The sequence below is a fragment of the Mustelus asterias genome, unplaced genomic scaffold (genome assembly GCF_964213995.1).
Source record: "Mustelus asterias unplaced genomic scaffold, sMusAst1.hap1.1 HAP1_SCAFFOLD_3981, whole genome shotgun sequence".
In the NCBI taxonomy this organism is placed as follows: Eukaryota; Metazoa; Chordata; class Chondrichthyes; order Carcharhiniformes; family Triakidae; genus Mustelus; species Mustelus asterias.
In genome coordinates, this window is record NW_027593926.1 from 2,501 (window position 1) to 20,000 (window position 17,500).

The 17,500-nt window shown below is 54.8% G+C and overlaps 1 protein-coding gene across 1 annotated transcript in view; it reads left to right on the forward strand.

Moving 5' to 3' along the window:
- LOC144490893 (AP-1 complex subunit gamma-1-like) overlaps nucleotides 1-17,500 on the forward strand; it is a gene marked incomplete at its 3' end in the record, with an annotated part of 24,238 nt that overhangs the window by 2,280 nt on the left and 4,458 nt on the right. The window contains exon 3 of the mRNA XM_078208579.1: nucleotides 14,291-14,415. Within this exon, the coding sequence (XP_078064705.1) occupies nucleotides 14,291-14,415 (125 nt within the window). The remainder of the gene's footprint in view (nucleotides 1-14,290; nucleotides 14,416-17,500) is intronic.

Here is a 17,500-nt window from a genome sequence, read left to right on the forward strand (position 1 = left end):
TCCCTCTACACTGTCCCCCATCAAACACTCCCAGGACAGGTACAGCACGGGGTTAGATACAGAGTAAAGCTCCCTCTACACTGTCCCCCATCAAACACTCCCAGGACAGGTACAGCACGGGGTTAGATACAGAGTAAAGCTCCCTCTACACTGTCCCCATCAAACACTCCCAGGACAGGTACAGCACAGGGTTAGATACAGAGTAAAGCTCCCTCTACACTGTCCCCCATCAAACACTCCCAGGACAGGTACAGCACGGGGTTAGATACAGAGTAAAGCTCCCTCTACACTGTCCCCATCAAACACTCCCAGGACAGGTACAGCACGGGGTTAGATACAGAGTAAAGCTCCCTCTACACTGTCCCCATCAAACACTCCCAGGACAGGTACAGCACGGGGTTAGATACAGAGTAAAGCTCCCTCTACACTGTCCCCATCAAACACTCCCAGGACAGGTACAGCACGGGGTTAGATACAGAGTAAAGCTCCCTCTACACTGTCCCCCATCAAACACTCCCAGGACAGGTACAGCACGGGGTTAGATACAGAGTAAAGCTCCCTCTACACTGTCCCCATCAAACACTCCCAGGACAGGTACAGCACAGGGTTAGATACAGAGTAAAGCTCCCTCTACACTGTCCCCCATCAAACACTCCCAGGACAGGTACAGCACGGGGTTAGATACAGAGTAAAGCTCCCTCTACACTGTCCCCATCAAACACTCCCAGGACAGGTACAGCACGGGGTTAGATACAGAGTAAAGCTCCCTCTACACTGTCCCCATCAAACACTCCCAGGACAGGTACAACACGGGGTTAGATACAGAGTAAAGCTCCCTCTACACTGTCCCCATCAAACACTCCCAGGACAGGTACAGCACGGGGTTATATACAGAGTAAAGCTCCCTCTACACTGTCCCCCATCAAACACTCCCAGGACAGGTACAGCACGGGGTTAGATACAGAGTAAAGCTCCCTCTACACTGTCCCCATCAAACACTCCCAGGGCAGGTACAGCACGGGGTTAGATCCAGAGTAAAGCTCCCTCTACACTGTCCCCCATCAAACACTCCCAGGACAGGTACAGCACGGGGTTAGATACAGAGTAAAGCTCCCTCTACACTGTCCCCATCAAACACTCCCAGGACAGGTACAACACGGGGTTAGATACAGAGTAAAGCTCCCTCTACACTGTCCCCATCAAACACTCCCAGGACAGGTACAGCACGGGGTTATATACAGAGTAAAGCTCCCTCTGCACTGTCCCCCATCAAACACTCCCAGGACAGGTACAGCACGGGGTTAGATACAGAGTAAAGCTCCCTCTACACTGTCCCCCATCAAACACTCCCAGGACAGGTACAGCACGGGGTTAGATCCAGAGTAAAGCTCCCTCTACACTGTCCCCATCAAACACTCCCAGGACAGGTACAGCACGGGGTTAGATACAGAGAAAAGCTCCCTCTACACTGTCCCCCATCAAACACTCCCAGGACAGGTACAGCACGGGGTTAGATACAGAGAAAAGCTCCCTCTACACTGTCCCCATCAAACACTCCCAGGACAGGTACAGCACGGGGTTAGATACAGAGTAAAGCTCCCTCTACACTGTCCCCATCAAACACTCCCAGGACAGGTACAGCACGGGGTTAGATACAGAGTAAAGCTCCCTCTACACTGTCCCCATCAAACACTCCCAGGACAGGTACAGCACGGGGTTAGATACAGAGTAAAGCTCCCTCTACACTGTCCCCCATCAAACACTCCCAGGACAGGTACAGCACGGGGTTAGATACAGAGTAAAGCTCCCTCTACACTGTCCCCATCAAACACTCCCAGGACAGGTACAGCACAGGGTTAGATACAGAGTAAAGCTCCCTCTACACTGTCCCCCATCAAACACTCCCAGGACAGGTACAGCACGGGGTTAGATACAGAGTAAAGCTCCCTCTACACTGTCCCCATCAAACACTCCCAGGACAGGTACAGCACGGGGTTAGATACAGAGTAAAGCTCCCTCTACACTGTCCCCATCAAACACTCCCAGGACAGGTACAACACGGGGTTAGATACAGAGTAAAGCTCCCTCTACACTGTCCCCATCAAACACTCCCAGGACAGGTACAGCACGGGGTTATATACAGAGTAAAGCTCCCTCTACACTGTCCCCCATCAAACACTCCCAGGACAGGTACAGCACGGGGTTAGATACAGAGTAAAGCTCCCTCTACACTGTCCCCATCAAACACTCCCAGGGCAGGTACAGCACGGGGTTAGATACAGAGTAAAGCTCCCTCTACACTGTCCCCCATCAAACACTCCCAGGACAGGTACAGCACGGGGTTAGATACAGAGTAAAGCTCCCTCTACACTGTCCCCATCAAACACTCCCAGGACAGGTACAGCACAGGGTTAGATACAGAGTAAAGCTCCCTCTACACTGTCCCCCATCAAACACTCCCAGGACAGGTACAGCACGGGGTTAGATACAGAGTAAAGCTCCCTCTACACTGTCCCCATCAAACACTCCCAGGACAGGTACAGCACGGGGTTAGATACAGAGTAAAGCTCCCTCTACACTGTCCCCATCAAACACTCCCAGGACAGGTACAGCACGGGGTTAGATACAGAGTAAAGCTCGCTCTACACGGTCCCCATCAAACACTCCCAGGACAGGTACAACACGGGGTTAGATACAGAGTAAAGCTCCCTCTACACTGTCCCCCATCAAACACTCCCAGGACAGGTACAGCACGGGGTTACATGCAGAGTAAAGCTCCCTCTACACTGTCCCCCATCAAACACTCCCAGGACAGGTACAGCACGGGGTTAGATACAGAGTAAAGCTCCCTCTACACTGTCCCCCATCAAACACTCCCAGGACAGGTACAGCACGGGGTTAGATACAGAGTAAAGCTCCCACTACACTGTCCCCCATCAAACACTCCCAGGACAGGTACAGCACGGGGTTAGATACAGAGCAAAGCTCCCTCTACACTGTCCCCCATCAAACACTCCCAGGACAGGTACAGCACGGGGTTAGATACAGAGAAAAGCTCCCTCTACACTGTCCCCCATCAAACACTCCCAGGACAGGTACAGCACGGGGTTAGATACAGAGTAAAGCTCCCTCTACACTGTCCCCATCAAACACTCCCAGGACAGGTACAGCACGGGGTTAGATACAGAGTAAAGCTCCCTCTACACTGTCCCCCATCAAACACTCCCAGGAAAGGTACAGCACGGGGTTAGATACAGAGTAAAGCTCCCTCTGCACTGTCCCCCATCAAACACTCCCAGGACAGGTACAGCACGGGGTTAGATACAGAGTAAAGCTCCCTCAACACTGTCCCCATCAGAAACTCCCAGGACAGGTACAGCACGGGGTTAGATACAGAGTAAAGCTCCCTCTACACTGTCCCCATCAAACACTCCCAGGACAGGTACAGCACGGGGTTAGATACAGAGTAAAGCTCCCTCAACACTGTCCCCCATCAAACACTCCCAGGACAGGTACAGCACGGGGTTAGATACAGAGTAAAGCTCCCTCTACACTGTCCCCCATCAAACACTCCCAGGACAGGTACAGCACGGGGTTAGATACAGAGTAAAGCTCCCTCTACACTGTCCCCATCAAACACTCCCAGGACAGGTACAGCACGGGGTTAGATACAGAGTAAAGCTCCCCCAACACTGTCCCCATCAAACACTCCCAGGACAGGTACAGCACGGGGTTAGATACAGAGTAAAGCTCCCTCTACACTTTCCCCATCAAACACTCCCAGGACAGGTACAGCACGGGGTTAGATACAGAGTAAAGCTCCCTCTACACTGTCCCCCATCACCACTCCCAGGACAGGTACAGCACGGGGTTAGATACAGAGTAAAGCTCCCTCTACACTGACCCCATCAAACACTCCCAGGACAGGTACAGCACGGGGTTAGATACAGAGTAAAGCTCCCTCTACACTGTCCCCATCAAACACTCCCAGGACAGGGACAGCACGGGGTTAGATACAGAGTAAAGCTCCCTCAACACTGTCCCCATCAAACACTCCCAGGACAGGTACAGCACGGGTTAGATACAGAGTAAAGCTCCCTCTACACTGTCCCCATCAAACACTCCCAGGACAGGTACAGCACGGGGTTAGATACAGAGTAAAGCTCCCTCAACACTGTCCCCATCAAATACTCCCAGGACAGGTACAGCACGGGGTTAGATACAGAGTAAAGCTCCCTCTACACTGTCCCCATCAAACACTCCCAGGACAGGTACAGCACGGGGTTAGATACAGAGTAAAGCTCCCTCAACACTGTCCCCCATCAAACACTCCCAGGACAGGTACAGCACGGGGTTAGATACAGAGTAAAGCTCCCTCAACACTGTCCCCATCAAACACTCCCAGGACAGGTACAGCACGGGGTTATATACAGAGTAAAGCTCCCTCTACACTGTCCCCCATCAAACACTCCCAGGACAGGTACAGCACGGGGTTAGATACAGAGTAAAGCTCCCTCTACACTGTCCCCCATCAAACACTCCCAGGACAGGTACAGCACGGGGTTAGATACAGAGTAAAGCTCCCTCTACACTTTCCCCATCAAACACTCCCAGGACAGGTACAGCACGGGGTTAGATACAGAGTAAAGCTCCCTCTACACTGTCCCCCATCACCACTCCCAGGACAGGTACAGCACGGGGTTAGATACAGAGTAAAGCTCCCTCTACACTGACCCCATCAAACACTCCCAGGACAGGTACAGCACGGGGTTAGATACAGAGTAAAGCTCCCTCTACACTGTCCCCATCAAACACTCCCAGGACAGGGACAGCACGGGGTTAGATACAGAGTAAAGCTCCCTCAACACTGTCCCCATCAAACACTCCCAGGACAGGTACAGCACGGGTTAGATACAGAGTAAAGCTCCCTCTACACTGTCCCCATCAAACACTCCCAGGACAGGTACAGCACGGGGTTAGATACAGAGTAAAGCTCCCTCAACACTGTCCCCATCAAATACTCCCAGGACAGGTACAGCACGGGGTTAGATACAGAGTAAAGCTCCCTCTACACTGTCCCCATCAAACACTCCCAGGACAGGTACAGCACGGGGTTAGATACAGAGTAAAGCTCCCTCAACACTGTCCCCCATCAAACACTCCCAGGACAGGTACAGCACGGGGTTAGATACAGAGTAAAGCTCCCTCAACACTGTCCCCATCAAACACTCCCAGGACAGGTACAGCACGGGGTTATATACAGAGTAAAGCTCCCTCTACACTGTCCCCCATCAAACACTCCCAGGACAGGTACAGCACGGGGTTAGATACAGAGTAAAGCTCCCTCTACACTGTCCCCATCAAACACTCCCAGGGCAGGTACAGCACGGGGTTAGATACAGAGTAAAGCTCCCTCTACACTGTCCCCCATCAAACACTCCCAGGACAGGTACAGCACGGGGTTAGATACAGAGTAAAGCTCCCTCTACACTGTCCCCCATCAAACACTCCCAGGACAGGTACAGCACGGGGTTAGATACAGAGTAAAGCTCCCTCTACACTGTCCCCCCATCAAACACTCCCAGGACAGGTACAGCACGGGGTTAGATACAGAGTAAAGCTCCCTCTACACTGTCCCCCATCAAACACTCCCAGGACAGGTACAGCACGGGGTTAGATCCAGAGTAAAGCTCCCTCTACACTGTCCCCATCAAACACTCCCAGGACAGGTACAGCACGGGGTTAGATACAGAGAAAAGCTCCCTCTACACTGTCCCCCATCAAACACTCCCAGGACAGGTACAGCACGGGGTTAGATACAGAGTAAAGCTCCCTCTACACTGTCCCCATCAAACATTCCCAGGACATGTACAGCACGGGGTTAGATATAGAGTAAAGCTCCCTCTACACTGTCCCCCATCAAACACTCCCAGGACAGGTACAGCACGGGGTTAGATACAGAGTAAAGCTCCCTCTACACTGTCCCCACCAAACACTCCCAGGACAGGTACAGCACGGGGTTAGATACAGAGTAAAGCTCCCTCCACACTGTCCCCCATCAAACACTCCCAGGACAGGTACAGCACGGGGTTAGATACAGAGTAAAGCTCCCTCTACACTGTCCCCCATCAAACACTCCCAGGACAGGTACAGCACGGGGTTAGATACAGAGTAAAGCTCCCTCTACACTGTCCCCCATCAAACACTCCCAGGACAGGTACAGCACGGGGTTAGATACAGAGAAAAGCTCCCTCTACACTGTCCCCCATCAAACACTCCCAGGACAGGTACAGCACGGGGTTAGATACAGAGTAAAGCTCCCTCTACACTGTCCCCATCAAACACTCCCAGGACAGGTACAGCACGGGGTTAGATACAGAGTAAAGCTCCCTCTACACTGTCCCCATCAAACACTCCCAGGACAGGTACAGCACGGGGTTAGATACAGAGTAAAGCTCGCTCTACACGGTCCCCATCAAACACTCCCAGGACAGGTACAACACGGGGTTAGATACAGAGTAAAGCTCCCTCTACACTGTCCCCCATCAAACACTCCCAGGACAGGTACAGCACGGGGTTACATGCAGAGTAAAGCTCCCTCTACACTGTCCCCCATCAAACACTCCCAGGACAGGTACAGCACGGGGTTAGATACAGAGTAAAGCTCCCTCTACACTGTCCCCCATCAAACACTCCCAGGACAGGTACAGCACGGGGTTAGATACAGAGTAAAGCTCCCACTACACTGTCCCCCATCAAACACTCCCAGGACAGGTACAGCACGGGGTTAGATACAGAGCAAAGCTCCCTCTACACTGTCCCCCATCAAACACTCCCAGGACAGGTACAGCACGGGGTTAGATACAGAGAAAAGCTTCCTCTACACTGTCCCCCATCAAACACTCCCAGGACAGGTACAGCACGGGGTTAGATACAGAGTAAAGCTCCCTCTACACTGTCCCCCATCAAACACTCCCAGGACAGGGACAGCACGGGGTTAGATACAGAGTAAAGCTCCCTCTACACTGTCCCCATCAAACACTCCCAGGACAGGTACAGCACGGGGTTAGATACAGAGTAAAGCTCCCTCTACACTGTCCCCCATCAAACACTCCCAGGACAGGGACAGCACGGGGTTAGATACAGAGTAAAGCTCCCTCTACACTGTCCCCATCAAACACTCCCAGGACAGGTACAGCACGGGGTTAGATACAGAGTAAAGCTCCCTCAACACTGTCCCCATCAAACACTCCCAGGACAGGGACAGCACGGGGTTAGATACAGAGTAAAGCTCCCTCTACACTGTCCCCATCAAACACTCCCAGGACAGATACAGCACGGGGTTAGATACAGAGTAAAGCTCCCTCTACACTGTCCCCATCAAACACTCCCAGGACAGGGACAGCACGGGGTTAGATACAGAGTAAAGCTCCCTCTACACTGTCCCCCCATCAAACACACCCAGGACAGGTACAACACGGGGTTAGATACAGAGTAAAGCTCCCTCTACACTGTCCCCCATCAAACACTCCCAGGACAGGTACAACACGGGGTTAGATACAGAGTAAAGCTCCCTCTACACTGTCCCCATCAAACACTCCCAGGACAGGTACAGCACGGGGTTAGATACAGAGTAAAGCTCCCTCTACACTTTCCCAGTAAAATATAAACTCCAAAAGAGTTGGTGTTTGCCCTGTGTCCCAAGTTTGAGTGGTCTAATCAGTGGCAGATGCAGTGTAATTTCGATAATTGTGAGGTTATTCACTTTGGAAGCAAAAACAAGGAGGCAGATTACTACCTGAATGGGTGTAAATTGGGAGAGGGGAGTGTGCAGAGGGATCTGGGTGTCCTTGTGCACCAGTCGCTGAAGGTAAGCATGCAGGTGCAGCAGGGGGTAAAGAAGGCAGATGGTATGTTGGCCTTCATTGCGAGAGGTTTCGGGTACAGGAGCAGGGATGTGTTGTTGCGATTATACAGGGCCTTGGTGAGGCCACACCTGGAGTATTGTGTGCAGTTTGGGTCTCCTTTTCTGAGGAAGGATGTTCTTGCTCTCGAGGGAGTTGCAGCGAAGGTTTCCCAGGCTGATCCCGGGGATGGTGGGACTGATGTACGAGGAGAGATTGACCAGGTTAGGATTGTTTTCCCTGGAGTTCAGACGAATGAGGGGGGGGAATCTCACAGAGACTTATCAAATTCTAACAGGACTGGACAGGGTAGATGCAGGGAGGATGTTCCCGATGATTTGATTCGATCTGATTTATTATTGTCACACGTATTGGGACACAGTGAAAAGTATTGTTTCTTGCGCGCTATACAGACAAAGCATACCGTTCATAGAGAAGGAAAGGAGAGGGTGCAGAATGCAGTGTTACAGTCACAGCTCGGGTGTAGAGAAAGATCAACTTAATGCAAGATCGGTCCAAGACTGGGCGGAGAAGTGTCAGATGGAGTTCAACCCAGATAAGTGTGTGGTGGTTCATTTTGGCAGGTCGAATAGGATGAAAGAATATAATATTAAGGGTAAGACGCTTGGCAGTGTGGAAGATCAGAAGGATCTTGGGGTCCGGGTTCATAGGACGCTCAAAGCAGCGTCGCAGGTGGAGGCTGTGGTTAAGAAGGCGTATGGAATACTGGCCTTCATCAATAGAGGAATTGAGTTTAGAAATCGGGAGATAATGCTGCAGCTGTATAGGACCCTGGCCAGACCCCACCTGGAGTACTGTGCCCAGTTCTGGTCGCCTCATTACAGAAAGGATGTGGGAGCCATAGAAAGGGTGCAGAGGAGATTTACAAGGATGTTGCCTGGATTAGGTGGCATGCCTTATGAGGATAGGTTGAGAGAGCTCGGTCTTTTCTCCTTGGAGAGACGAAGGATGAGGGGTGACCTGATAGAGGTGTACAAGATGTTGAGAGGTATTGATAGAGTGGATTCTCAGAGGCTTTTTCCCAGGGCTGAAATGGTTGCCACAAGAGGTCACAGGTTTAGGGTGCTGGGGAGTAGGTACAGAGGAGATGTTAGGGGTAAGTTTTTCACTCAGAGGGTGGTGGGTGCGTGGAATGGGCTGCCAGCAACGGTGGTGGAGGCGGATTCGATAGGGTCTTTGAAGAGACTTTTAGATAAGTACATGGAACTTAGTAAGATAGAGGGTTATAGGTAAGCCTAGTAATCGCTAAGGTCGGGACATGTTCGGCACAACTTTGTGGGCTGAAGGGCCTGTATTGTGCTGTAGTTTTTCTATGTTTCATTCAAAAGTCTGACAGCAGCAGGGAAGAAGTTGTTCTTGAGTCGGTCGGTCCGTGACCTCAGACTTTTGTATCTTTCTCCCGACGGAAGAAGGTGGAAGAGAGAATGTCCGGGGTGCGTGGGGGGGGTCCTTAATTATGCCGGCTGCTTTTCCCCGAGGCAGCGGGAAGTGTAGACAGAGTCAATGGATGGGAGGCTGGTTTGCGTGATGGATTGGGCTACATTCACGACCTTTTGTAGTTCCTTGCGGTCTTGGGCAGAGCAGGAGCCCCAGACCGAGCTGTGATACAACCAGAAAGAATGCTTTCTATGGGGCATCTGTAAAAGTTGGTGAGAGTCGTAGCTGACATGCCCAAATTTCCTTAGCCTTCTGAGAAAGTAGAGGCGTTGGTGGGGCTTTCTTAACTATAGTGTCGGCATGGGGGGACCAGGACAGGTTGTTGGTGATCTGGACACCTAAACACTTGAAGCTCTCTCGACCCTTTCTACTTCGTCCCCGTTGATGTCGACAGGAGCATGTTCTCCTTTACGCTTCCTGAAGTCGATGACAATCTCATTTGTTTTGTTGACATTGAGGGAGAGATTATTGTTGCTGCACCAGTTCACCAGACTCTCTATCTCATTCCTGTACTCTGTCCCGTCATTGTCTGAGATCCGACCCACTACGGTGGTGTCGTCAGCAAACTTGGAAATGGAGTTGGAGGGGAATTTGGCCGCACAGTCGGAGGTGGATAAGGAGTATAGTGAGGGGGCTGAGAACACAGCCTTGTGGGGCACCGGTGTTGAGGATGATCGTGGAGGAGGTGTTGTTGCCGATCCTTACTGATTGTACGAGGAGAGATTGACCAGGTTAGGATTGTTTTCACTGGAGTTCAGACGAATGAGGGGGGAATCTCACAGAGACTTATCAAATTCTAACAGGACTGGACAGGGGAGATGCAGGGAGGATGTTCCCGATGGTGGGAGTGTCCAGAACCAGGGGATTGGGGGCGGGGTTTGGGGATTGGGGGTGGGGTTTGGGGATTGGGGGCGGGGTTTGGGGATTGGGGGCGGGGTTTGGTAACGGGACGAGACAGGGTAGATACAGGGAGGATGTTCCCGATGGTGGGGGGAGTCCAGAACCAGGGGATTGGGGGCGGGGTTTGGGGATTGGGGGCGGGGTTTGGTAACGGGACGAGACAGGGTAGATGCAGGGAGGATGTTCCCGATGGTGGGGGGAGTCCAGAACCAGGGGATTGGGGGCGGGGTTTGGGGATTGGGGGCGGGGTTTGGGGATTGGGGGCGGGGTTTGGGGATTGGGGGCGGGGTTTGGTGACGGGACGAGACAGGGTAGATACAGGGAGGATGTTCCCGATGGTGGGGGGAGTCCAGAACCTGGGGGTCACAGTCTGAGGATTGGGGGTAGACCATTTAGGACGGAGATGAGGAGACATTTCTTCACCCAGAGAGCGGTGAACCTGTGGAATTCATTCCCACAGGAAGTAGTTGATGCCAAAACATTGAATGTATTCAAGAGGCGGCTGGATAGGGCACTGGGGGGGCGAACGGGGTCAAAGGTTATGGGGGGAAAGCAGGATTAGGCTATTGAGTTGGATGATCAGCCATGAGGGCGATGAGTGACGGAGCAGGTTCATAAGACCAGAAGACATAGGAACAGAATGAGGCCACTCGGCCCATCGAGTCTGCCCCGCCATTCAATCATGGCTGATATTTTTCTCATCCCCATTCTCCCGCCTTTTCCCCATCACCCCCTGATCCCCTTATTGATCAAGAGCCTATCTATCTCTGTCTTAAAGACACTCAATGACCCGGCCTCCACAGCTCGAAGGGTTGAATACCCTCTCCCTGCTCCGATCTTCTGTGTTCCGATGTTTCGACAGGTGAACCGGGGCTGGATTTACATTTCCCGAGGGAATTAGTGGTGGAAACTTTTTGAGGCATGATTGAAACACCTCCCTAGAAACAGGCAAGTTGCAATAGCAATGGATAGTTGCTATAGTGCTTCTGACCTGCTTGTAACTATGCCGGGAGAGTTAGTTGTCCAGGGTTTAGCAATGGTGGGTTGGACAGATAATCGAAAGTCGAAATTAATTAACTCGCACCCCGGGACTCGGAACGCAACACAGAGACCCAATACAGGGATCACATCCACCAGAGAGCAGGGGGCCAGAGCGGGGGAGATTATGTCAGATCAGTGGTGGCGGGGGAAGGGCGGGTGGGACAAACCTGAGCTTATCCGTTCCGAACAGGTAGGAGAGAACCGGAGACCATTCTTCAAAGGGAGAGAGATGGAGGAACTGTGAGGTGCAGAAGGATCTGGGCGTCCCGGTCCATGATTTTAATCTGATTTGATTTATTATTGTCACATGTATTGGGATACAGTGAAAAGTATTGTTTCTTGCGCGCTATACAGACAAAGCATACCGTTCATAGAGAAGGAAAGGAGAGGGTGCAGAATGTAGTGTTACAGTCACAGCTCGGGGTGTAGAGAAAGATCAACTTAACGCAAGGTCGGTCCATTCAAAAGTCTGACAGCAGCAGCAGGGAAGAAGCTGTTCTTGAGTCGGTCGGTACGTGACCTCAGACTTTTGTATCTTTTTCCCGAGGGAAGAAGGTGGAAGAGAGAATGTCCGGGGTGCGTGGGGGGGTCCTTAATTATGCCGGCTGCTTTTCCCCGAGGCAGCGGGAAGTGTAGACAGAGTCAATGGATGGGAGGCTGGGTTTGAATGGCAAAAGTTTAAAGTTTTAAAGTTTATTTATTCGTCACAAGTAAGGCTTACATTAACACCGCAATGAAGTTACTGTGAAATTCCCCCTAGTCGCCACACTCCGGCGCCTGTTCGGGTTACACCGAGGGAGAACTTAGCACGCCCTAACGTACCTAACCAGCATGGGACACTAAGGGACAATTTAGCATGGCCAATCCACCCAACCTACACATCTTTGGACACTAAGGGGCAATTTAGCATGGCCAATCCACCCAACCTCCACATCTTTGGACACGAAGGGGCAATTTAGCATGGCCAGTCCACCTAACCTACACAGCTTTGGACACTAAGGGGCAATTTAGCATGGCCAATCCACCCAACCTACACATCTTTGGACACTAAGTTGGCAATTTAACATGGCCAATCCACCTAACCTGCACATCTTTGGACACTAAGAGGCAATTTAGCATGGCCATTCCACCTAACCCGCACATCTTTGGACACTAAGAGGCAATTTAGCATGGCCAATCCACCTAACCTACACATCTTTGGACACTAAGGGGCAATTTAGCATGGCCAATCCACCCAACCTACACATCTTTGGACACTAAGGGGCAATTTAGCATGGCCAATCCACCCAACCTCCACATCTTTGGACACGAAGGGGCAATTTAGCATGGCCAGTCCACCTAACCTACACAGCTTTGGACACTAAGGGGCAATTTAGCATGGCCAATCCACCTAACCTGCACATCTTTGGACACTAAGAGGCAATTTAGCATGGCCAATCCACCTAACCCGCACATCTTTGGACACTAAGAGGCAATTTAGCATGGCCAATCCACCTAACCTGCACATCTTTGGACACTAAGAGGCAATTTAGCATGGCCAATCCACCTAACCCGCACATCTTTGGACACTAAGAGGCAATTTACCATGGCCAATCCACCTAACCTGCACATCTTTGGACCGTGGGAGGAAACCGGAGCACCCGGAGGAAACCCACGCAGACACGGGGAGAACGTGCAGACTCCACACAGACAGTGACCCAAGCCGAGAATCGAACCCGGGTCCCTGGCGCTGTGAGGCAGCAGCGCTAACCACTGTGCTACCGTGCCGTGGACGGAAGATTAAGAGGTGATCTAATCGAGTTGTACAAGATGATGCGGGGGATCGGCAGGGTGGACGTGGAGGGGGGGCTTTGTTTGGTGAACATTCCAGAACGAAAGTTTGAGGATGAGGGAGCAGCAGCGGAGGAATAACTTCACTCCATACCGTTCATAGAGAAGGAAAGGAGAGGGTGCAGAATGTAGTGTTACAGTCACAGCTAGGGTGTAGAGAAAGATCAACTTAATGCGAGGTAGGTCCATTCAAAAGTCTGACAGCAGCAGCAGGGAAGAAGCTGTTCTTGAGTCGGTCGGTACGTGACCTCAGACTTTTGTATCTTTTTCCCGACGGAAGAAGGTGGAAGAGAGAATGTCCGGGGTGCGTGGGGGGGTCCTTAATTATGCCGGCTGCTTTTCCCCGAGGCAGCGGGAAGTGTAGACAGAGTCAATGGATGGGAGGCTGGTTTGCGTGATGGATTGGGCTACATTCACAACCCTTTTGTAGTTCCTTGCGGTCTTGGGCAGAGCAGGAGCCCCAGACCGAGCTGTGATACAACCAGAAAGGATGCTTTCTATGGGGCATCTGTAAATGTTGGTGAGAGTTGTAGCTGACATGCCAAATTTCCTTCGTCTTCTGAGAAAGTAGAGGCGTTGGTGGGGCTTTCTTAACTATAGTGTCGGCGTGGGGGGGACCAGGACAGGTTGTTGGTGATCTGGACACCTCAAAACCTGAAGCTCTCGACCCTTTCTACTTCGTCCCCGTTGATGTCGACAGGAGCATGTTCTCCTTTACGCTTCCTGAAGTTGATGACAATCTCTTGAGATTGTCATCGAGATCCCATTGAGATCCCATCAGATAGTGATATGGGTGCGATGGATATAGAGGGATATGGGCCAAGCGCGGGCAATTGGGATGAGTTTAGTGGTGATAAACTAGGCGGCATGGACAAGCTGGGCCGAAGGGCCTGTTTCAATGCTGTAAACCTCGATGACTCCATTCCCACAGGAAGTAGTTGATGCCAAAACATTGAATGTATTCAAGAGGCGGCTGGATAGGGCACTGGGGGGCGAACGGGGTCAAAGGTTATGGAGGGAAAGCAGGATTAGGCTATTGAGTTGGATGATCAGCCATGATGGTGATGAGTGGGGGAGCAGGCTCGAAGGGCCGAATGGCCTCCTCCTGTTCCAATCTTCTATGTTTCTATGTTTTGATGACGCTGTTACTCGCACAGATGGAGTGTCTGAAGCTAATCTCCTCTCCCAAGTTCACGGACAAGAGGGTTGGCTATCTGGGCGCCATGTTCCTATTGGACGAGAGACAAGATGCCCATCTCCTCATCACCAACTCCATCAAGAAGTGAGTATGACCGCTCTCGGTCGCTGACCCTCCCACAGTGCGGCCCTCCCTCGGCACTGACCCTCCCACAGTGCGGCCCTCCCTCAGCACTGACCCTCCCACAGTGCGGCGCTCCCTCAGCACTGACCCTCCCACAGTGCGGCCCTCCCTCGGCACTGACCCTCCCACAGTGCGGGGCTCCCTCAGCACTGACCCTCCCACAGTGCGGCGCTCCCTCAGCACTGACCCTCCCACAGTGCGGCGCTCCCTCAGCACTGACCCTCCCACAGTGCGGCGCTCCCTCAGCACCGACCCTCCCACAGTGCGGCACTCCCTCAGCACTGACCCTCCCACAGTGCGGCGCTCCCTCAGCACCGACCCTCCCACAGTGCGGCACTCCCTCAGCACTGACCCTCCCACAGTGCGGCGCTCCCTCAGCACTGACCCTCCCACAGTACGGCACTCCCTCAGCACCGACCCTCCCACAGTGCGGCGCTCCCTCAGCACTGACCCTCCCACAGTGCGGCACTCCCTCAGCACTGACCCTCCCACAGTGCGGCGCTCCCTCAGCACTGACCCTCCCACAGTGCGGCGCTCCCTCAGCACTGACCCTCCCACAGTGCGGCGCTCCCTCAGCACTGACCCTCCCACAGTGCGGCGCTCCCTCAGCACTGACCCTCCCACAGTGCGGCACTCCCTCAGCACTGACCCTCCCACAGTGCAGCGCTCCCTCAGCACTGACCCTCCCACAGTGCGGCGCTCCCTCAGCACTGACCCTCCTACAGTGCGGCTCTCCCTCAGCACTGACCCTCCCACAGTGCGGCGCTCCCTCAGCACTGACCCTCCCACAGTGCGGCGCTCCCTCAGCACTGACCCTCCCACAGTGCGGCGCTCCCTCAGCACCGACCCTCCCACAGTGCGGCGCTCCCTCAGCACTGACCCTCCCACAGTGCGGCGCTCCCTCAGCACTGACCCTCCCACAGTGCGGCACTCCCTCAGCACTGACCCTCCCACAGTGCAGCGCTCCCTCAGCACTGACCCTCCCACAGTGCGGCGCTCCCTCAGCACTGACCCTCCTACAGTGCGGCTCTCCCTCAGCACTGACCCTCCCACAGTGCGGCGCTCCCTCAGCACTGACCCTCCCACAGTGCGGCGCTCCCTCAGCACTGACCCTCCCACAGTGCGGCGCTCCCTCAGCACTGACCCTCCCACAGTGCGGCGCTCCCTCAGCACTGACCCTCCCACAGTGCGGCGCTCCCTCAGCACTGACCCTCCCACAGTGCGGCACTCCCTCAGCACCGACCTTCCCACAGTGCGGCGCTCCCTCAGCACTGACCCTCCCACAGTGCGGCGCTCCCTCAGCACTGACCCTCCCACAGTGCGGCGCTCCCTCAGCACCGACCCTCCCACAGTGCGGCGCTCCCTCAGCACCGACCCTCCCACAGTGCGGCGCTCCCTCAGCACTGACCCTCCCACAGTGCGGCGCTCCCTCAGCACCGACCCTCCCACAGTGCGGCGCTCCCTCAGCACTGACCCTCCCACAGGGCGGCGCTCCCTCAGCACTGACCCTCCCACAGTGCGGCGCTCCCTCAGCACTGACCCTCCCACAGTGCGGCGCTCCCTCAGCACTGACCCTCCCACAGTGCGGCGCTCCCTCAGCACTGACCCTCCCACAGTGCGGCGCTCCCTCAGCACTGACCCTCCCACAGTGCGGCGCTCCCTCAGCAGCGACCCTCCCACAGTGCGGCGCTCCCTCAGCACTGACCCTCCCACAGTGCGGCGCTCCCTCAGCACTGACCCTCCCACAGTGCGGCGCTCCCTCAGCACTGACCCGCCCACAGTGCGGCGCTACCTCAGCACTGACCCTCTCACAGTGCGGCGCTCCCTCAGCAACGACCCTCCCCACAGTGCGGCGCTCCCTCAGCACTGACCCTCCCACAGTGCGGCGCTCCCTCAGCACTCACCCTCCCACAGTGCGGCGCTCCCTCAGCACTGACCCTCCCACAGTGCGGCGCTCCCTCAGCACTGACCCTCCCACAGTGCGGCGCTCCCTCAGCACTGACCCTCCCACAGTGCAGTGCTCCCTCAGCACTGACCCTCCCACAGTGCGGTGCTCCCTCAGCACTGACCCTCCCACAGGGCGGCGCTCCCTCAGCACTGACCCTCCCACAGTGCGGCGCTCCCTCAGCACTGACCCTCCCACAGTGCGGCGCTCCCTCAGCACTGACCCTCCCACAGTGCGGCGCTCCCTCAGCACTGACCCTCCCACAGTGCGGCGCTCCCTCAGCACTGACCCTCCCACAGTGCGGCGCTCCCTCAGCAGCGACCCTCCCACAGTGCGGCGCTCCCTCAGCACTGACCCTCCCACAGTGCGGCGCTCCCTCAGCACTGACCCGCCCACAGTGCGGCGCTACCTCAGCACTGACCCTCTCACAGTGCGGCGCTCCCTCAGCACGGACCCCCCCACAGTGCGGCCCTCCCTCAGCACTGACCCTCCCACAGTGCGGCGCTCCCTCAGCACAGACACTCCCACAGTGCGGCGCTCCCTCAGCACTGACCCTCCCCACAGTGCGGCGCTCCCTCAGCACTGACCCTCCCACAGTGCGGCGCTCCCTCAGCACTGACCCTCCCACAGTGCGGCGTTCCCTCAGCATTGACCCTCCCACAGTGCGGCGCTCCCTCAGCACTGACCCTCCCACAGTGCGGCGCTCCCTCAGCACTGACCCTCCCACAGTGCGGCGCTCCCTCAGCACTGACCCTCCCACAGTGCGGCGCTCCCTCAGCACTGACCCTCCCACAGTGCGGCGCTCCCTCAGCACTGACCCTCCCACAGTGCGGCGCTACCTCAGCACTGACCCTCTCACAGTGCGGCGCTCCCTCAGCACTGACCCTCCCACAGTGCGGCGCTCCCTCAGCACTGACCCTACCACAGTGCGGCGCTTCCTCAGCACTGACCCTCCCACAGTGCGGCGCTCCCTCAGCACTGACCCTCCCACAGTGCGGCGCTCCCTCAGCACTGAACCTCCCACAGTGCGGCGCTCCCTCAGCACCGACCCTCCCCACAGTGCGGCGCTCCCTCAGCACTGACCCTCCCACAGTGCGGCGC